Consider the following 22,543-nt stretch of genomic DNA (forward strand, 5'->3'; position numbering starts at 1 on the left):
ATTAGCAGCAGTGGTTGATAATCAACAGTATTGATTGAGAACCTTATGGCAAGCGGAGTAGTGCCTCCTCAGTGGTAGTGATTGACTGCTTACTTTGTGCCAAGCACTGAAATAAGCAAAAGGGAGAGTTCAATACAATAGAATTGGTGGACACATTCCCTTCCCACAAGGAGCTTATAGTCTAGAGGATTGGATATTCTATTGTACATTGCTAAGCACATAATACAGTGCTCTGCCCAAAGTAAGAGCTCAATAAATACCACTGGTGGATTGACTGATTGACTGACTGGAGAGCAGACAGGTAATCTCTTGAAGGGCTAGGTACTTACAATCTATACATAATGAGGGCACAGTCATGAGCAATGGTGCAATAATCTTCTGAAGAAAATACTAAAGGATGATTTTGTCACAGCAATATTTTTTGTTGATTTACAGGTTTGGACACTGATAAATCAATAAGTATTTATATTAATATATATTGGGCTCTCTATATTTATACTATATGAATATATATATATATATATATATATATATATATATATTCCTTTGACTACTTATTTACCACCCAAAACACTAGTTTCATGCATCCAAGAAAACCACTGATTTCTTAGAAAACAGCCCAAGCCTAAAAATATCAGTGACAGATTTTATCTTTAAAATGTTGCCCATTCAGTCCCTATTCATATTCATATTATTATTCATGGTCAGGATGTATGGCCTTTCATTGAATCCCATTTTTCAAAGACAACAAGGAGTCATCAGAATGCTTATTAGTGTACCTGGCTTGACAAAATATAATCACTGGGCCCTCACAAACAAACAAGTCTTTAAAATAGTCTGCCTTCCCATATCACAGATCAGACATAAAAGGCATCAACTGCAGGAGAGAAATATGTGTAGTTTCTGGAATGGTCCTCTCGGGAGTGGATTAAAAGTACTGACTGCCTGGACAGTAACTATTGCACACAACCAGGAGCTTGATCTGGGGTGTCAAAGTTCATCAAGGGGGGGAATTTGTGTTTCTCCTATGAAGTCTCAGTTGACTCACTATTCTGACGATCACATTGACCTGCTTTCTTTCGTTTGCACTGGCTTAGAGATTTCTGTTACTGGAAACGCAACAAATTTTTTGAAGGGGTTGGAACTGAAAGGTAGTCCATATGTGTTTGACAGATAGTCCAAAATTATCACCTCCCTGTTTATTTTTCTGAAGTGTAGATTCCCACACTAAGGTACTGGATCTATTAGTGAGATGTTAAAATTAGCAGCTTTTGGTCAGTAGCAACATATGGGTGACTTCTTTTGATTCAAAGGATTACAGCCTTTGACATCCTGGCTACAAAGATACCAAAGTCCACAAACAAATATAAACTGTAAACAGCCCCAGTGGCTCTCATTCACTCTTTTCAGGCAAGCCATATATAGCTTTAAAAATCCAAATCTTTTGATGACATCAGGCACAATGGAATTTTACAAAAAGCCTCACAGCTAGGTTTGATACATGATGTAATGAAGAGTTGCAGGAGCATAAACCACCATTATAGGTAATAAAAACGCCCTTCTGCTTTCTAACTAAATCTAACCCAACATAAATCTGATCAATGCATACAGAATAGCTGGACCATTGTCACACGTAATTATTTGTATTGTAACTTGAGATCTTTAAATCATGGTATAAGATTCACACAGCGTGGCTCAGTGGAAAGAGCACGGGCTTTGGAGTCAGAGGTCATCATCATCATCATCATCATCAATTGGATTTATTGAGCGCTTACTGTGTGCAGAGCACTGTACTAAGCGCTTGGGAAGTACAAGTTGGCAACATATAGAGACAGTCCCTACCCAACAGTAGGCTCACAGTCTAAAAGGGGGAGACAGAGAACAAAACCAAACATACTAACAAAATAAAATAAAATAAATAGGTCATGGGTTCAAATCCCAGCTCCGTCAATTGTCAGCTGTGTTACTTCGGGCAAGTCACTTAACTTCTCTTGCCTCAGTTACCTCATCTGTAAAATGGGGATTAAGACTGTGAGCCCCACGTGGGACAACTTGATCACCTTGTAACCTCCCCAGCGCTTAGAACAGTGCTTTGCACATAGTAAATGTTTAATAAATGCCATTATCATTATTATTATTACCCCAGATCCTGGCTGTATACCATCTTTTGCACAGGTCTAAGTAAACATATTGTGACTTTCACCCAACAGACTGAGAATCAATCAATTAATGGTATTTATTGAGCACCTACTATGTGCAGAGAGCATTGTACTAAGCACTTGGGAGAGTACAATATAAAGGAATTAGCAGATATGTCCCATCCCACCCTCCGTAACAATAACAATGACAATAACAATACAGTCTAGAGGAAGCAGCAGCAGGTAGGGTGGAAGGACCAGTCCGTGGCAAGGGAATGTAGGAAGTGGGAGATAGTAGGAGAAAAAGACACAAAATAGATAACCCAAGTAACTACATGCTTCCTCCAGCTTAATCTCTACTCTGCATAAAACATAGGAATATTTCCCACTGATTGCAAGCTCCTTGAGGGTAGGAGTCACCACTTCTATTAATTCTAAAGGATTCTCTCCTGCAGTTTGTATAGTGCTCTATATACAATGAGCTACTGACTGATAGGGTGACTGACCACATTATACTGAGTATTTCGGTGCCTTCCTCTACCAACTTTCCAATTATATCAGTTACACTAAATCACCCTGACCTACAACAGATGAAAAATCATCAGTGCTGAAAATATGAAAAATACAGTACCAAAAACTGATTCATTTTAAGCCTATCTTCCTTCAATCTTTTAAATTAGTTGCTGGCATCTATACTGGAATATTATTTTTTGGACATCATTAAGCATAGGATGAATACTGTTCTCCTGCTTGATGCACTTACTTATCTGGAGGAAGAACACAGGAATACATCCCCCTTTGTTTCTACTAATTTATTCATTTTAGAAAATCATTTCTTTTTTGATGGAGGACCCTGAGGTCCTACTCTCTGCAGCTCTCAGTGAATTTAATAAAACGCTTTGGGAACATCAGATGATCATGTTACCTATCAGAGTGGTTTTTTTGTTTTGTTTTTCCAATTAGGTAAACCGATTTCTAAAGCTATCACTAATGTGTTTTTTCTACTCATCTATTCCTTCAAGTATTCAGAAACTAATTTAAGTTTTACCTCCTCATCAAAAGATCACATAGTATTTTCTTCAATTGGACCCACTAATTTGATTTAATTTGATAAACAGGAAAGCTAATCATTTCAGGGCTGCTAGTCAAACTACTTTATTTTCCAGATAAGCTTCTTCACATTGAGCTCACTGAAGGAAAGCTTATGTTTCAGCTCACACTTCACATTCTTTATCTGATTTATTGTTAGGAGTAACAGCTGCACCTTGTGTGGTTTCCGAATAGTAGGCTGTGGTCAAGACACCATTTTCAAATCCCCTAAAAATGCATTTGCTTCAGGAAACACTCCGATATCACTCAGCCTGAACTTCCCTGCTCATCCCTTTAAAATGCCCTCAGGGGATATTTTGATGATCTCTTCTGTCCTATAAACTTAATATAGGCACCATATAAGCTTAAGTGTTATAGAACAGAACAATATTGATATTAAAATTACACAGCACTAATACTAAGGCTCCCAATAAAGGATTGCTAATTCAAAAGCCAAGGGGGTTAAATGGGGGTAGAGGGAGATCTGACTTTATGAGGCACACCACAGAAAAACAAAATGCAAAGCCAAGAATAAACCTCAAGATAGCCTACTCATTGCTGGACCCTTAAGAGAACATTTTCTCATCAGAGGGAAATGGGAAGTATGCTGAATTAACATAGCAACAACCTGTAACCTAGTGCATCAGCATAGTCTTACTGGCTAGCTCTGAAGCGACAATTTCCTTTACCATATAATGATACCCTATAAAATACAAAATGCCATGGTCTGTTGCGGGAACCCCTTTTGAAGTTTACTTGTTTTGTCTGCTCGAGAAGCTTCTTTTGAAATCTGTAGGGATTTTGCACTCTGAAGAGATAGCTATGGAAATCAATTTTTTTTTTCCAAACAGTAGCATATGGTTCAAAGCAATGGGAACTCATATCATTATACCAGGAATGTTATAATCGCTTCCATTTTGGTATCCCTCCCTAGTTGTTGAGTTTACAGTGATTATCTTTATACAACAAAGGGAAGGCTCAAGGTTACATAATTAGGTGGACACTATTTAATTAGTGTTTGCTATCTGGAGTTCTCCCAAGTTTTAACACCTTCTTTAATGCTGAGGAGTCTTAAATAAACACCAGGAGGCGACCAGGAATTAAGAGTTTTTGAGTTACCCATCAGTTGAAAAGCTTGGGGCTGTAATTTGAAAGGCACTAGTTAGAGCAGCTCAAACAACTTTTCCCATTATAAAGTTAATTTGGGCTTTAAGACTCTTTCTTTAAAGGATTAAGTTCATTTGTTTTAATGGATGAAGCTTTGCACATAGTAAGCGCTTAATAAATGCCATTATTATTATTTAGTACAATAATTCTTCATTTTATTGATCATTGAAACAAGAAATTCAGAACCAAATTCTAACATGAAATTCACCTGCTTTTATGTACACCTAAGGACATAAAATCTAAAAAAAAAAAAAATTAAGGGAGAAAACCTGCTAAAACGGTCATTGTAAATGGTATGATTTGAAAACATAAGCATTACTTTTAAACTTCCCCTTTAAGCTGTGAGTATGCCACACAAATATCCCAAAGTCAAAACAAATGGAAATTCAGTTCTGACTTCCAGGGTGTCAAATGAACACTTGTCACTTTCTGCCAGCCTCTGTGGATGCTCGGAAGACTGTTTGTGATTTGAAACTGGCACAATGCAAAGCAAATAAAAGAAATGGCGAACATGTTTTTCTAACCATCTACCAGACGACTTGCAAGAGTACCAAGGGACCAGGAGGAACACAATACCTCATGGTGTTGTTTTGTGATGTGGATATTTTAAAAAATCAAAATAAGGCCGGATGTGTTGATCAGTCATTTTCAGGTACAATAAGAGATAATACGAAAAAACCTGGAACCAAATGTAAAAAAAAAAAGTGTGCCTAGGAATTTCCATGACAGGAAAACAGATGGTAATAAAGCCAAAGCACATCTGTAACTTGTGGTCACTAAATCTCTCATTCGGGTTGGAAGTTACATACCAAAAATAAGCACAGAAACCACAACATTTTGGAAATCAATAAATACAGGACACACGTCTCATGACCTGACTACACAAATCTTCAAAGATAGGACTATCCTCATAGAAGCATAACTCTCCATCGACAAAGTGAGTGGAATTGGAAGCCGGAGGTGATTAAATTAGATCCCGGGGCAAGTTATGCAAAAAGGCCATCCAAAGTGAATTCCTGGCATGAACCATAGGAAATACTGAAAAACAAAGAGATGAACAGGCCTCGCATGCAGAGGCCCAGGGTCTGTTTTGCGAACATAACCTACTGGACAGACCCACCAAAGCCAATAGATTCATCCCAAGAAACATAAACTGCCAAGAAACCAGATGCTGCAAGCAAGCCTGTCTGAGCTGAGTGGCACATCACCACAACAGCAGAGAGGACATAAATTAGGAACAATAGCAAAGTCCATACAGATACATATAACCATGTCAAAATGTTCCGACATAAAAAAAGGAAACCAAGAGGCATAAAAAGATTTTTGCTTCAGTCTGTTTCTCCTGTTCACCCTACACCCTTAAATACTTTGCTGTATAGGTATATTCCCACCCACCACAGTGTTCATCACTGTAAGCTTGGCAGCCCTAAGGCTATCTGTGTATCTGTGGCAAGGAAAAGAAGGCCCTAACAACTGTCCCTTTGCTGATCTTGATACCATGACAAAAATAATACAGCAAGAAGAGTGTATTCCAGACCTGAGGGACTGACCATGCTGTGTGCAGATGGGGGACACACCAAGCCCTTTGGCCAGTTGCCCCAGGACTGGCTCAAGGGATTTTGCAGCCCGAGGCAAGTCAGCATTCTCTCCTAAAGATTTAAAGAAGAGTACTCCCTGCTTCTCAAGTGTTTCACTCCACAAATCTTCCCTTCATGTTTGAGACCTGGGATCCTTGGTTTCTTGGTCCATCACTGCCCTGGGCTCTGTCTGGAGTGGAACAATTTAAGAAGTGGAATATTTCAGCAGCAGGTCATATGGCTGTGTGACCTTGGGCAAGTCACTTAGCTACTCTGTGCCTCAGTTACCTCATCTGTAAAATGAGGATTAAGGCTGTGAGCCCCATGTGGGACAGGGATTATGTCCAATGCAAGTATCTTGTATCTACTCCAGTACTTAGAATAGTGCCTGGCACATAGTAAGCGCTTAACAAATGCCACAGGAAAATAAAGCGCTATAACACACCTGCCCTGGGAGAGAAATGCCTCGGGGTCTCTGCTCCCAGAAACTGGAACCCTTTACAGATGGTGGGCCTTGGGATCTTCTCCTTTGCCAACCCCTAAAACCAGGTCTGCATGTATCAATCAACCCTGCCCTGTCCACCATCTTAAGGGTTTGTACTACCACTTTTTCATTCATTCATTCAATCATATTTATTGAGTGCTTCCTGTGTGAAGAGCTCTGTACTAAGCGCTTGGGAAGTACAAATTGTCAACATATAAAGACAGTCCCTACCCAACAACAGGTTTTAGACTGTGAGCCCAATGTTGGGTAGGGACTGTCTCTGTATGTTGCCAATTTGTACTTCTCAAGCTCTTAGTACAGTGCTCTGCACATAGTAAGCGCTCAATAAATATGATTGATTGATTAGAAGGGGGAGACAGACAACAAAACCAAACAAGTAGACAGGTGTCAATACCATCAGAATAAATAGAATTATAGCTATATACACATCATTAATAAAATAGAGTAAGAAATATATACAAATATACAAAAGTGCTGTGGGGAGTGGAAGGGGGTAGGGCAGACGACGGGAAGGCGGGGGAGTGATTTAATCACTCAATTCATAGTAATTATCGAGGGCCGATTGTATGCAGAGAACTGTACTAAGTGCTTGGGAGAATACCATAGAATTAGTACACACTATGCCTGACCCTGAGGAGTCCACTAATTGTATTGTAATCTCCCAAACATTTAGCATGCCTGACCTTAAGAGTTTACAATCTAGCAGGGAAACAGTGATAATAATAATTGTGATAGTTTTTAAGCATTTTCTGTGTGTCAAAAACTGTTCTGAGTGCTAAGCAAGATACAGAACAATCAGGTTGGACACAGTCCCTCTCCCACTTGGAGCTCATAGTCTCAGAAGGAGGGAGTTGGATTTAATCCCCATTTTACAGATGAGGTAACTGATGCTCAGAGAAGAATTGTGACTTGCCCAAAGTCACACAACAGACAAATGGCGGAGGCGGAATTAGAACCCAGGTCCCCTGACTCCCAGGCCCGTGTTCTTTCCACTAGGCAATGCTGCTTCTCCAGCAGATACTAAAATATATTTAAATCCAAGGTTCTCCTGCCTCATATCCTGTTTTGACAAAATTCCTTCCATCTCTTGTGTGGGATTTCTCTCTGGCTGGGTATAATCAAAACAAACTTTTGGACAATTCCTTCCTATTGCTGAGTTCGTTAAGAGAGTCCTTGGGTTTCCAGTAAGATGGGGGAATGAAAAACATAAAAATGTTGATATCAAAGGAATATAGAGTTGTGAAAGCAAGTATGGAGAGGAGGACTTGTGAAAACATTAGAACTGTAACCTAGAATGTCCTGAGAGGATAATAAGGATATTTTGTACCTTTCTGGAATTTGTTTCAAATATCAAATAGGGTTTTTGTATTTTAAAAGCAGAAAACTGTGATTCTAACCATCTTAGATATCAGTCAAATATTTAAAGTACAAACCCTTGAAGCCACCCAAAACTCATGAAACCTCTGGCAACGCTTGATACTTAGCAATGCTTGATACTTAATTTTGGAGTACTTTGGTTATCCCTATGCCAACACTGTCATAATAAATGTCATACTGATGAAGAGAACCAGTAATCCCATACAAAGCAGAAGTTTGACAGAAACAAGCAAACAGTATCATAGGAAGCATTTATATATATATGCAACATCAAACATACTCATGTTAAATATATTTACATGTACTTATTTTCAGGAACTTTTTGTTCTCAATCTCTCAGTTCTCATCCTGTTTCCATCTGCTGTATGTATCCATTTCTCATTTGAAAACTTAAAAAATACTTATCTTGTTCTTTCTGATATTTTCAGTACCATGATAAACAATACTAAATCCTACTTTACTGAGGTTTTTTGTGCTAAGTCTTATTAAATTAAAACAAAATAAAACACCAGTACCACAGAGCTAGCTAGGTTTTTGGTCATTTAGAAATGCATGCTGTTATTAAGCAGAGATGTATACCTATAGGTACACAACCTCCCTGCCTCCCCAGAGTCCTTCATATCTGACAGACGATCATTCTCTCCCATCTTCAAACCTTTATTAAAAGCACATCTCTTCTAAGAGTCCTTCCCTGACTAAACCCTCATTTCCTCTTCTCCCACTCCCTTCTGTGTCACCCTTGCACTTGCACCCTTAGTCACCCCTCCCTCAGCCTAACAGCATTTATGAACATATCCAGAATTTATTTATACTGATGTCTGAATTTCCCTCTAAACTACAAGCTTGTTATGTCCAGGGAATATATCTACCAACAGTGTTATGTTTTCCTCTCCTAAGTGCTTAGCACAGTGCTCTGTACACAGAAAGAACTCAATACAATTGATTAATTGACTATAGTAATCGTAATTGAAAAATCGATTGGTGCTATATCAATAATGACAATAATTGTATTTTTAAGTGTTTATGCTGAGCACAGGGATAGGTACAATACAATCAGATCAGAGACAATCCCTGTCTCATTGTTTAAGCTGGAAAGAGAACAAGTATTTAATCCTCATTTTCAGATGAGGAAAAGAGGAATCAAATGACTTGTCCAGTGTCACATAGCAGGCAAATGGTGGAACTGGGTTTAGAATCTAGGTCAGTTAATCAATAGAATTTATTGAGCACTTACTTCGGGCACAGCAGTGTACTAAGTGCTTCGGAGAGTCTTCTGACTCCCAGACCCATGCTCTTAAGTCATGCTGTTTATGCTCTCCAGAGAAAAATCATGCAGATCATTCAACCTTACCTATAAAGCGAAAGGAGCAGTTACCTAAGCTTCCTACTCCTTACAGGTTGTATTGTGGACTTGGGGAATGCTATCTCTAGAGCACCCCAACCCTCATAGTCTCTCAGCTGCAATTACTGCCTGTTAAATTTTAAGCTACTTGAAGGAAGGGATCCTGTATTTACTGGACTCTTCCAAGCACTTAGTACAGTGCTCTGCTCACAGCAAATGATCAATAAATCACACTGATTGACTGAAGGATTTCCAGGCTAAGAATAGGTAGGCAGTATCAGGCAAAACATACTAACTTGAGTAGTGGCAAGAATGGGGCCCAGACTTTTATGGGACTGGGATGATCAAGAAGTTTGTGGAATACCAGGACTTTAATCTGACTCAGGATCTTACTCAAACTGGTCTCTTCAAAGCACCCCATAGTCACCTCTACAACAAAACTGAAATTGTCTGAAAATCCACCATCCTTCTAAATGCAGTCATTTCTACTGTAAGAGAAGAGCAAGGCCTAGTGAAAAGTGCATAGGCCTGGGAGTCAGAGGATCTGGGCTCTAACTCAGGCTCTGCCAACTGTTTGCTGTGTGACCTTGGACGAGTCACTTAACTTCTCTATGCCTCATTTTCCTTAACTGCAAAAAGGGGATTGAATACCTGTTCTTCCTCCTACTTACACTGTGAGCCTCATGTGGTTTTTAGGTGGAGAGGCTCAAGTAATCCCCTAGAATAAGAATTTACTAAAGGGTTAAATTTTTGAGCAGTCAGGGAGGGGACAGGAATTGGATCAGGAGCAGCTGGGGCTGCACACAGCTTTTCACAGTTGAACTGAAAGATGCCTGGTGTAAAGTACTTAAATACTATTATTATTATTGCTATTATTACGCTCTGGTTGCTTGAGTGCAGTTGGGAGGGGATAAAGTTTAGCGAAAGGGATGGGTTGGAACTTGGACCTCAACATGGAAGGTAGTCTGTCTCCCCTTTCTAGACTTTGAGCCCGCTGTTTGGTAGGGACCATCTCTATATGTTGCCAACTTGTACTTCCCAAGCGCTTAGTACAGTGCTCTGCACACAGTAAGCACTCAATAAATACGATTGAATGAATGAATGAATGAATGTTGATTCCCACACCATAGCCAACGGCCAGTTTGTTCCTAAGATCAGCATGCCAAGATGAAAATTCTAGAAATAGGCATATGAGAGGTATTCATTCATTCAATCATTTATTGAGCACTTACTGTGTGCAGAGCACTGTATTAAGCGATTGGTATCTGATACTTATAAAAGAAATCATGTATTTCACTAGAATTTACCCTTGCATCCGACTTAGACCGTAAGCCCCTTGAGGGAGAGGGACTATGTTCAACTTAATTACTTTGTATCTACCCCAACGGTTAGTACAATGGCCAGCACATAGTAAGTACCTCACAAGCATCATTTTTTTTTACCTGGACTGTGTCCAATCTGATTAACTGGTATCTACTCCAATGCTTAGAACAATGCTTGACACACAGTAAATATGGTATTAATGAATACCATGATGATAATAACAAACTGTGTTTACAATACTTGATTGGGACATTACATGAGGGAAGAATTAGAAAACATTCTTCTCATAATCAGAGTCTGTTCTGGGTTCCACAGTGGGCACCCTACTCTCTAGGCTTTAAGCTCATGGGGCAGGGCACATGTCTACCAACTCCACTGTACTGTACTCTCCCAATTGCTTAGTACAATGTTCTGCACATAGTAAGTGCAGAATAAACACCATTGATGAATGATAATGGGTAAGTAGGTTGTTGAAAGAATGATTGAAAGCACGGATGAGGATTGGACAAGGTGTGATGCTGTTACACTGTACTTTGGGTTTATATTTTTGCAGCACTGCAATATTTAAAATATTTAATATTTGAAGCAAAAGAGCAATGTGGGTCAAGCATGCAAAGCATTCTACTAGTGGTGACCATAATAACAGTATAGGAATTTGAAAGAAAAAATAACAGTCGCTGTGATATTTTTGAGCAGCCTAAATCTTAACCCATTAATTCCTATCAAGTCGATGCTTATGCTTTTCCCATAATACAAGATACTTCAAGAACATAACCAGCTCACTACAGAAAACTCATTCTATTCTTGCTAAACCCAATATCAATCTACTCTGCCTGCCATTAAAATAATCCCCACTTTTTCGGGTGTCTGGAGAGATAAGATAAGTTAAAATCTCAACTTCCCAACATCTTCAGATCATCATCAGAAGATAGCCAAAGGCAGTCTTCTTTCCCCTCTGGCATGAGATGTGGGATTTTCTTCTTTATTGGGTGATCTGTCCCCTATCAACCTAACGTTTTTATTGGTGCTCATGTTATCTAGAAAGGTGAAGTGCTGAATCAATCCTTTTCCAAGTTGCAGCTTTGCCTGGAATTTATCTAGGAATTTCAGAACTTAGGTTAAACTCACTAAGCTCTGCCCTATAACCAGCTTGTATCTATTTACTATTAGTCTTTTCCCTGTAATGGGTTCTATAAATCACATTTAATTCAGCTTCCCATTCATCTCAAATGACCCTGCTAACAAGGGCCTTGATCCTGCCATTGATCTGTTTCACTAATCCCAAGGAGTTTAGTGGATGCTTCATGGGTGGAAGAAATACAGAATTAAGTTTTCTGTGTGGTACTTAATCAAAACGTTTACTGCAATCCAAACAGATTATGTGCATTGCTTCACCTCTTTAGAGAGCCTCTCTTTATAGACTGTTCACTGAAGTTAATAAAATGTGTTGAGAAATTTCTTTTTTTACTGTCTTTGAAGAACTTTTTACTATACATGGTGAAGTTAAAGCTAAATGGAATTTATGTAACCTACTACATGATCCAAATGAATGTGACACAATTGAACAATGTCACTCATCAATCAACAGAGACTCACATGAGAGCCCTATGGAAAAAAGTCAGAGAAGAGGCCTGCATTTAAGATTTACCTAAACAGGTTATTTCTTGGGCCAGAGAAACAAAGACCACAGAGATGATACTTTCAATTCTGGGGAGAGATGCTATAATCAAAGTGTCACGTCTGACATGTTAAGATTTATCAACATTTTGTTGAAAACAATTTGAATTTGGGTAACTTGTTCTCCTAGAAGCAGGGACATTAAGGGCCAAGAACCAAAGGCAATTAAGTTGAATCTTCAGAGATATGGCAGATTTTTATGTAGTTCAATATTCAAATATGTAAAAAGGTCAGTGTTTCTCACTGAATGTGGAATATTAAAAATGAGCATGAAAGCCTGGTTTCCAATTGAAACAAAGTGGCAAATATATCAGCAATCTATCAATAGTATTTATTAAGCACCTACTATGTGAATGAGTAAGCATGTAATGAAAACTAAACGTTAACATTTTTCCTGGGATTTATTTCAGAGAGGACAAAAGGGATTTTTGGCTTTTTTTAAATGGTATTTGTTAAGTGCGTACTATGTGTCAAACACTGTTCTAAGCGCTGGGGTAGGTATAAGTTAATTAAGCTGGACCCAGTCTCTACCCCACATAGGGCTGAGCCTAAGTAGGAGGGAGAACAGGTTATTGAATCCCCATTTTGCAGTTGAGGAAACTGAGGCACAGAGAAGTTCATTGACTTGCCCAAGGTCACACAGCAAGCAACTGGCAAAGCAACTGTTAGAGCTGGGATTAGAACCCAGGACCTCTGACTCTCAGGTCTGTGCTCTTTTTACTAGGTCATGCTGCTTCTCAAATTCAAATTAATCTGATCAAAATAAATTTCAAATTATTCTTTTAGAGCTACGTTTAGCTATATAGAGTTTCACCTGTAATGGGATAATATTCCAAATCATTTTTTTTTTACTATATGTTGAACTACTTCTCCCTTACTCTGGACTACCTCTGTAGTAATAAAAGAAGAGAAATACCAAGTCTAAGAAAATGTATGTTCATCGCTCATACCTTCAGTGGTCTAGCTTCAGATCATTTAAATTTAAATGTCCTGTTTTCACTTATGTATTATACAATTATCCACACTTGAATAGATCAGCAAAAAGTTTAACCCAGGCTGCCTGCGGAAAGAGGATTTGACCAGATGACCTCTCAAGGTCATATCTAATGATGCACTTTTACGATTCTAAGTCAATCTGCAAAGGAAATTTCCAACCTGGAAATGAATTTCTGCTTTGCAAATATCTAGATGGCTATGTATTGAGTGTATGTATATTAATACAAATACTACACAGTTCCAAATAAGACATGCATATAATTCTTTCTTAATCTATGATTAATAGTAATAATAATGATGACAGTATTTGTTAAGTGCTTACTATTTGCTGAGTACTGTTCTAAGCTTTGGTAAAATGATGAATTCTGTCATAGAAGGTGACACGGATTTTAAATCGAGTTCAAATAAATTCAAAATAAATTATAATTAGTCATTCCTTCCTGAGAAACAATAATCTAGAATTGCTCCCAACTGTCACATAGATTAAAGGTTTTAAACCACTGATAATTACTATTGTGACATTTTAACCGAAAGAAATGTAAGTTTTTAAAAACAAATACATAATATGAACTTAGGTAAATCATGCTTCATATTACATAAATTAATGATTATATAGATGCCTCAAACCACTTGAGATATCTCACCTTACAAACTCGTCCAACTCGAGACAAGACTGTCTTATCAGAGGTAATGCCATCTGGAGATGATTCTCGGAAGAAGAAATATATTTTATCATCATCAGCGTTGTAGGTGTCCGGTATAGGAAACGTTCCTATGAATTTTGCTCCTGAAAATAAAAATTAAGACATACTGAAAAGTGCAATCACTTGAAAAAAAGTTCTAGAGGCATATGGGCTTTTTAAGTCACTTAACCACTGAGTGCTTACTGTTTGCAAAGCATTGTACTACATGCTTGGGAGAGTAGAATATAACAAGTTGGTAGATATACTCTCTGATCACATTGAGCTTACAGTCTAGAGGACGAGCTTAAGGAACATAATAGGAAGTATAAAAAAAGAAAAAGATGGAACATCAGTGCATTTGAGAAAGTTAATGAAATGAAGTAAAGCATGATTAGACTTACTCTAACCTTTTCCAAATATGTAATCAAGACTGAGCAGCAGAATGATATTTAATCATGAGGCAGACAATTCTGTAGTTAAGTGCTATGATAAAAAAGATTATGCTTGTACAATTTACCAACATTACTACTTCAAATCATTAAGGAAGAATTGAAAAAAGGGGTCACTCTCCCAGGGTTTAATATTCATTTCAATGGACAGGAATGTTCTACTAAACCCCCCTGTCCATAACCTCATTCATTTCTACCCAAGTCTATGAGCTTCCTAAAAGGAAGTAAAATGATGGTCCAAGAAAGAGACAAGCCTCTTAAAGGGATAAGGGTTAGAATTTATCTGTCTGAAAAGATACAGGCAATGAGGAGATGTTCATTCAATTGGATTTATTAAACACTTACTGTGTGTAGAGCACTGTACTAAGCACTTAGGGAAGAACAGAACACAAAACAGTGAAATCCCAGCCCACGAGTGACATGATAGAAGTCTATAAATTCATAAAGGAATGAATGCAGTGAAAATGGAGTCATTACTCTACAAATCCTGTAAGCTGAGGATTCATTCATTCAATCGTATTTATTGAGCACTTACTGTGTGCAGAGCACTGTACTAAGCGCTTGGGAAGTACAAGTTGGCAACATATAGAGACGGTCCCTACCCTACAGCGGGCTTGCAGTCTAGGATGAAAGCAAACTAACTGAATATTGGTGGTTTGTAGTTTCCAAATCAGTAACAGAAAATGCTTCTTCACACTGAGAGAATAGTGTTGGTATGGAACTCAATGTATGGTACACACACACAAAACATCAGTAGGTTCAAGTGGGGGTCTGGCTGAATTCAGGTCCATAATGTGTTATCAAAGAGAAAGGTAGAGATGTGGAACTGGGGGAAGTTGGTATGTCAAATGTAATGTCTCAAAACATTAGGATGTTTGTCAATGAGGAAAACATATGGTTCACTCAAGCATCCAGTAGCTCTTGTTGGAAACAGAATATTGAGCTAGAAACACCACTGATCTGACACAGTAATGGCACTGCTAATGGTCTAAAATCATTAAATTGTACAATTGGAAGAGATATAAGTCGCTTGGTTCAGTTCCTCTCATCAGGACATCTAAAGGTTAAACCTTCCTGTACAAATTATCTATTTTTTTGTTGACAATTATACAAAATATTATTTTCCCCACACTTGCTCCAAATATATTTATTTCCATTATTTGGTATTTGTTCCAAACTGGTTTTTTCATTTGTTCATTTGTTTTTGCTAGTTGCAGTTACATTTACTATTGTGTAAGCCAGCCTGATTTTTTCTCATTGGCACATCAGCCAATCAATGGTATTTACTGAGCACTTACTGCGTACAGTGCACTGTACTAAATGCTTGGGAGAGTACAATACGAAAAAAGTAGGTAGATACATGCCCTGTCCACAAAGAGTTTTATGGTCTGGTGGAGGGAGGCAAGGGGAAAGGGAGGGCAATTACTGAAAACACTACTGGTTTCTGCTTCTCTGGTCAACTCAACTGCTTTATGTGACCCTTCTGTTCGCCTAGATTGCCAGACTGTCTTGAGCAAGTCCTTGTGGGAACAAGGCAGTTTTGTGGCTACAAAATACATACAATAATAAGTTGTTTTTGTTCTCCAGTGAGTTATCCAGGCAAATATTTATTGAGTGCCCACATGGTGCTCAGCTCTGTACTAACCCTTTGGAGTACATGTTCAAGGACAAATGAATTTCCTGTTTACAAAGGATTTTGACTGTAGCTAAACTGTTGCAAAATTTTCACTATGTTGTGAATTAAAAAATAGCCTGCATTATAAGAGAAATAACAAACACATGCAGTCTACATCCCAGTCTTTCATTTGTTGGAAAACATTTCTATCCTGCATATTTAACTGTGGTAACATTATGTCACGCACCATTGATCTTATCATTGGCCTTTCATTTTCATGATTCTTCTCAAGAATTATTTAATGTAAAGTTTGGGCTGTGTGTGTGTGCATCATAGGTCATTATTAGTTTTTTAAGTTATGTGGATAACAACTGTAGAGATCAATTAAGTCACTCTAAATCTCTGTAATCTGTTAGGGTATGTCATCCGATTGGAACCAGTGAGATTAAAAATACATGTCAGTATTGTAATGGATCAATATTGTTTACATGACAACTGTTAAAGCATGAAATATTTCTTCAGATCTCACAAGATGGACCATCAGTATCAGCGTGATTTCTGAAAAGAGACAGTGACATAAGAAAATACTACAAACACATGAACAATTTAGGTTTTTTTCCCCCTCTGAATATTATTTTTTTTTTACATCCAACAGTTCTTCGGTGCAAAGATTAACTTTTTTCTTTTATTTGTCTGCGGTATAAAGGATCCTCCACTAGCATTTCTATAGTGACTCTTTCTACTAGATGGAAAATTGGGAAATGGAATTAGTCTGTATATGTTCCCAGGAGATGATTCACAGGGAAATTCCCTCCATATGCTAAAAATGAGGGAAAATGACATAAAGTCCTGAAGAAGTCCAAAGAAGAAAACATGTGCACCTGTGGGCTGCCTATTTTAATTTTCTAAATTTTTATGTATTTAAGACTTTTGATTTACTTTAACACCCAAAGCTGAAACCCTACTAATGTGGGATTGAACATGACAGAGGAAATCAATCAATTTTTCTTGAGGGCTTACTGAGTGCAGAGCCCTGCACTAAATGCTATGGGGAGGACGATACAACATATTTGGTATACATGTTTCCTGCCCACAAGACATTTACAGTCTAGAGGGAAGACAGAAATTGATTGATTTAAAGGAAATAATTTCACATGGGAACTCATCTTACTCAGGAGATAAGAATGGATTATGAAGATGCCTGAGGTCATGACCATGAGAAATAAGAGAAAACTAGAATTAAAAAAAATCACTGGTTAGAAGTAACATATCCAGTGGAAAGATCTTTAATGAAGTAGATTAGTGTCCTAAGAGAGATATCAGAAAGCACATTTTTTGAATCACTCGAAACAGGATTAGACAAAGTAGTAGAGGATATCCAGCAGATATTAACTATGTCCAAGCAGGTAAGTAGGTTAGTAGACTTACTTCATTACTATAACTTGTAGGATACAGACATCAATGCAGCAACTTATAATCAACAGCGTTATGCTCATAATGTGACAGAAATGAATTATTTTATTGAAACAATTACACTTCCTCAGCAATTGTTAGTATGCATTTTAAAATGCTTTCAAAGGAAATTATGCAAGTGGTTGGCTTTATTTCATCCTATCAATGGCTCTTAAACATGTCCCAGAAAGTTAAATGTTTAAATCTGATTTTAATGAAATTTTCTGCTTCAGAGGCCAGGCAAATATGAAATAGCTGCTCAAATAACTGAACCCACAAGTTTCAGCAAATTTAGAAATAAGGATAAATATTTCAGAATATAAATTGAAAACACAAGCATTGACAGGGAAATCATGAAAGAAAAGCATTGGTTTATTTAATAAGGTAATAAAATCAGATTTTTTTCTTGATTAGTCATTCCTCCATTTATATTGTGCCTGTATTATTTTTCATAAAAATAATTAACTCTGAGTGATGACTTCTGATAGTTTACCACGAAAAAGTGATTCATAAAAAAACTGCATTAGTATTCATTTAATACCACTGTTCATATGCATAATAGGGTTAAGGGCCCAGATTCACAAACTGAAATAGAGTCGGTACATTATGTACTAACACAAGACTGGCATAAGTTGTTGGGAGTTGCTCAGTCAGTTAATGGAAACAAACCTAGGGATGGCCTCATTTTTAGTACTGGTTAAAAAGCCATGCACTACAACATGACTGTTTTCAATCATTACTACAACAAGCCTGCTCAAGCAGATCCATTTTGAGACCTGCAGCTGACTACACATTCTGTAGTGGGTCCTAATGGGATCTCTTTGTCAAATGAGTCAATAATCTTAAAATTCAATAGCTTTTCAATGCTGAGTTTCATGGCTGAATGTGAGTTGCCAAAGAGATTTCCTTTCTGAAAGTCATGAAATAAAAACATAAAACAATACACTTGAAACTGTGTACTATTTTCTAGATGCTTTATATAAAACAAGTCAGCAGACCTCACTATGGAGGTCTTTTTTTTTTCACGGCTTTTTCCCTTGGAAAAAAAACACATTATTTTTGTTCTTGTGAAAGTAAAACATGAGTCATGCCTGTGAGTGATTTATAACTAATTATATAAATTACCTTACTATGTAACACAAGTAAAACATTACTGGAGGTTTAAAATGGCCTAGTATGTGGTTACTGATTTTAACTAAAAGTTGTAGTCAGGTAAATGTTTATTTAAAATTCTAATTTGTTAGAAAGTTTATAATGCCCTGGGATCTGTGGCCCCATCCACTGCCAAAGAAACTTTAAGTGGTGAACAAAACGCTTAGTAAGGACTGCTTTACTCAGGGTTTCTGTGAATTGACCCAGGCTTTTTATTCCAATGAGAGTTCAGAAATGGAGTTCAGTTACCTCTGTTACTGAGGGAGGTGTAAAACACATAGTAGCCACTCAGTAGTTGATAACAGTCAACAGTCAGAGAGCAAACATCTAGTTTAGGGAAAACAGTGGAAAAGGAGGGGTTTGTTTTTTTTTTTTGAAAGAGCTGCTCTGCTCTAGTGACCTCCAAACAGCTGTTCAGACCCCATCTCCCTGCCAAGCTGAGGTGTCCAGGACCAAAATCTTTGAAGATGATTATCTTTTCCCTGTCCCAACCACTTCCACCTCACAGCCAAGCTTGAACCTTTTTTTTTTTTTTTTAACAAAAAGGGCACTAGGATGACTTCTCTAAATTTCTGCTTTAAGATCAGTTCAAGAGGCTGTTTATTACAAGTGGTTCTTTGTTCTTTGGCTCTGCTTACACATCTCTCTCCATTTTCCTCTACTCTCATACTATCCAAGCACCATAGTTAGTGGGGAAAAAGTACAATATTTCTACAGAGCTCACACTGCAATAATTCATTTTGCAAAAATCTTGTCACTTGTGCAATGGAACACAGTGGAATGCTGAAGAACAAATAACTGGAAAACCATCATGAAAATTTAAACCCACAATAAAACCGTGTCTTAAACAGCTGAAGTGTTTACAATTGCCGACTATTGTTAAAGTTTATTATTAATATCAATTAATATTAATTATGACATTTCTAAGTGCTGAATGAAGCGTTTATAAAATCTGTGATGCCACTGAGGGTAAAAATCTCTCAACATTACTAAATGCCTAAAAATAGGGGAGGGGATATTGGCTGATTATTGGCTTTTAAATTATATCTAAGCTATCATCTTACAGGTTAGTGCCAATGTTTTTTCCACCAGTAATGTATAGTCCTTTATGAGCCTAGTTTTAAAAGTTTTCATCTTAAATCACTTTCTGTTTCCCTCATAGCCTTAAATTCATACTCCTGAGGCATAGGTGGGTGAATAAAAAACAAAAAATGAGTTTCACATACCTACTGAGAAACAAAAGTAAAACATTCAAGAATGAGAAAGTCTCTAACCGTTCAGCCAGTAGTGTTCTGAAATATCAGTTCTGATATAATGATGGTCATGAGAAGGCCCGAGAGACCGGGTGAATGCTGTATCTTTCCCCAGGAAATCAGATGCTGTTCCAGCATAAAGGTATTCATCTGTGAGAAGAAACAAATAATGAGATTGCAAGACATGAATTGCTCCAATTTAATTAGAAGACTAGGATTCATGGCACTTAAATTGGTAGAGCTCCCTTTCCTAAAGCCTAAAGGTTTTGGAGTTGATAAGTCCATTTATTTAAGATAATGGAACAAACAGCTTCAGCAGGCTAGGGATTTATCAAAGTGTCCTTTCACCAGTCCCCATTTGCTGCCTTATATTCTTAGATTTTGAGCCCCTTAAAGGCTGGGACAATATCTAATTTCCATCAATCTATTCATTCCCAGTGCTTAGTACAGGGCTCTGCACCCAGTAAACACATGATGAATATCATAATACTACTACAACAACAGGGGAATCCCACAACATCTGTATTTTTAATGGATTATTTAAACATGCCTTATTGGCATAACTCCCGTTAGAATAATCATTTCTTTCAAAACAGAAATGAGAAACACATCTTTCAGACACTGGGACTCCTCTTTGTAGTAACAAAGGAAAACGCTAAGGAGTAAATGCCATAATGAGGAATGGATTGTGTAATTAGTATTTGCTTAACTGACAGACTCTCAGTGACCGCAGCCCATCTTTGCCTAACCTCTGTTGACCGAGAGCTTTCACCACTGAAGTCATTCTTTCAAAATTATAACACATTGCATTCCACAATTCCAATCATTTCTCTAACAACTTTGATAAACAGGAGTTTTACAGAGGTGGATACTATAGTGACCCCAACCCCAAGTCCTGCTTAGCGGGGATTGGCTAAAGGACGGTATTTCATCTTTTGGTCTTCTCACAGTTTTTGCCTGAAGTCAATCACATATGATAAGCAACTTCCTCTCTTATAAAAAAGGCCTAATCCATTGGGGTTCTCTGCTGCCTGTTGATAGGAACCTTTGGAAACACAAGGGGATGTTAGGCAGTGTCAAGAGGCACTTCTATAGTCTGAATGTAGATCTCCTATAGTTTTTGGGACATAACCTTCCTGAATTTGGGGTAAACAAAAGATTGATAACTAGAATGTTTAGGATATCTGAAGTTGAGAAAGGTTGAAGAGAAGGCAGCAGGACCTAGTGGAAACAAAACAGGCCTGGGAGTTAGGAGACTTCGTCTCTAATCCCAGCTCCACGACCTGACTGTTGTGTGACCTTGAGTAAGTTACTTAACTTGTCTGTGCCTTAGTTTCCTCATCTGTAAAATGGGGATTGAATGATGGTTCTCTAGCCCCTTCACACTGAGAGACCCATGTGGGACAGGAACTGTAGGTGATCTGAATGTACTGTATCTACCCCAGCCAATCCATCAGTACAATTTATTGAGGGCTTACTGAATGAAGTACTGTACTAAACACTTGGGAAAGCACAGTAAAATAGAGTTGGTAGACATGATCCCTACCCTCAAGGACCACACAATCTAGCTCCTACCATAGTGATGGCACTAAGTAAGCATTTAACAAATAACAGTTATTACCTATGCTAAAAAAAAGTATTCCTGCAAATATAAAACACCATTGTATTGTCAATCTATCACTGAATGAAAGGATGGCATGATGTTAAATGATTTCAACCTGTATCTAGATAGACCTTTGGCTAAACTAACCTGGGTAATTAGGACTTAAATTTCCAGCTGCTTAAACTCTGTAAAACATCTATTTCCATAGCAACCAATTAAAGAATCGGGTGTGGGGAGTAGGGAAGGCTCATTTAAATCAACTGAATGTAGACATGGATTACAAAAAAATCACAGATTTAAAATAAAAATTCCTATGATTTACAGACTAAATTAATCCGTTTCTCTGTTCCAATAAAAGAAGAATATCACTAAAAAGCACATAGTCACAGTAAGAGAAACAGACTGGTTGAATTAGGATATTTCTTCGGGAGAGGACCTTTGCCAAATGCCAAATTAAAGAGCACTGAAAAATCTTAATAGGAAGTGAGTCTCCACCAGTCTTGTCTATTGTGCCTAATAAAGAACGTAAGGGCCCAGTCAGGAACACAAAACACCATCTATCTTACTGTCTAAACATAATGACTGAAGATTTGTTACATTCTTTTTTGTTAAACACACACAGACAGTTTCTTCAAAGCATCATCACCACTTCACTTTGTCTGGAAATGCAAATGACATGGTACCTCACTCCTACATTTGACCGACAAGTTAAATGAAAGGTATCTTTCACTGTGACGAAAGAACACCTTAGAAGATTCGAAATCTATTGCTCACGGAAACATTCCATAGTACACAATATTAGACTGAACAGTATGCACTGTCATTCACTTTGCTTTATATTAAACATTCAACTAATCAGTGGTATTTGAGTGCTTACTGTGTGTAGGGTACTGTAAACCAGTTATTCAAGTCGCTTAATAATACTTATGGCATTGATTAAATGCTTATTATGAGCAGTTAATAAGCTCTGGAATAGATATGGGTTATTAGATACAACACTGTCCTGCTCTTACATGGGTTCACTGGCTAGCTTATCTCCATTTGGCTAAGGAAACTGAACCCTAGAAAGGTTAAGTGATTTGTCCCAAGTCCCAGAATAGGCCCAACTACTTTGTCTTTCCTCTTTGCTATGCTAGCAGGCATGT

General features: G+C 37.7%; 1 protein-coding gene across 2 annotated transcripts in view; it reads right to left on the bottom strand.

Annotated features, from left to right (window-relative positions):
• The window catches only part of SEMA3D (semaphorin 3D), a 178,885-nt gene that overhangs the window by 45,641 nt on the left and 110,701 nt on the right, over positions 1-22,543 (bottom strand). For both annotated transcript variants that reach the window (XM_038741265.1, XM_038741266.1), the window contains 2 exons: positions 19,817-19,945; positions 13,836-13,978 (listed from right to left, as the gene is read on the bottom strand). In XM_038741265.1, coding sequence (XP_038597193.1) covers positions 13,836-13,978; positions 19,817-19,945 — 272 coding nt within the window. The remainder of the gene's footprint in view (positions 1-13,835; positions 13,979-19,816; positions 19,946-22,543) is intronic.

This window comes from Tachyglossus aculeatus (genome assembly GCF_015852505.1).
Source record: "Tachyglossus aculeatus isolate mTacAcu1 chromosome 12 unlocalized genomic scaffold, mTacAcu1.pri SUPER_6_unloc_1, whole genome shotgun sequence".
In the NCBI taxonomy this organism is placed as follows: Eukaryota; Metazoa; Chordata; class Mammalia; order Monotremata; family Tachyglossidae; genus Tachyglossus; species Tachyglossus aculeatus.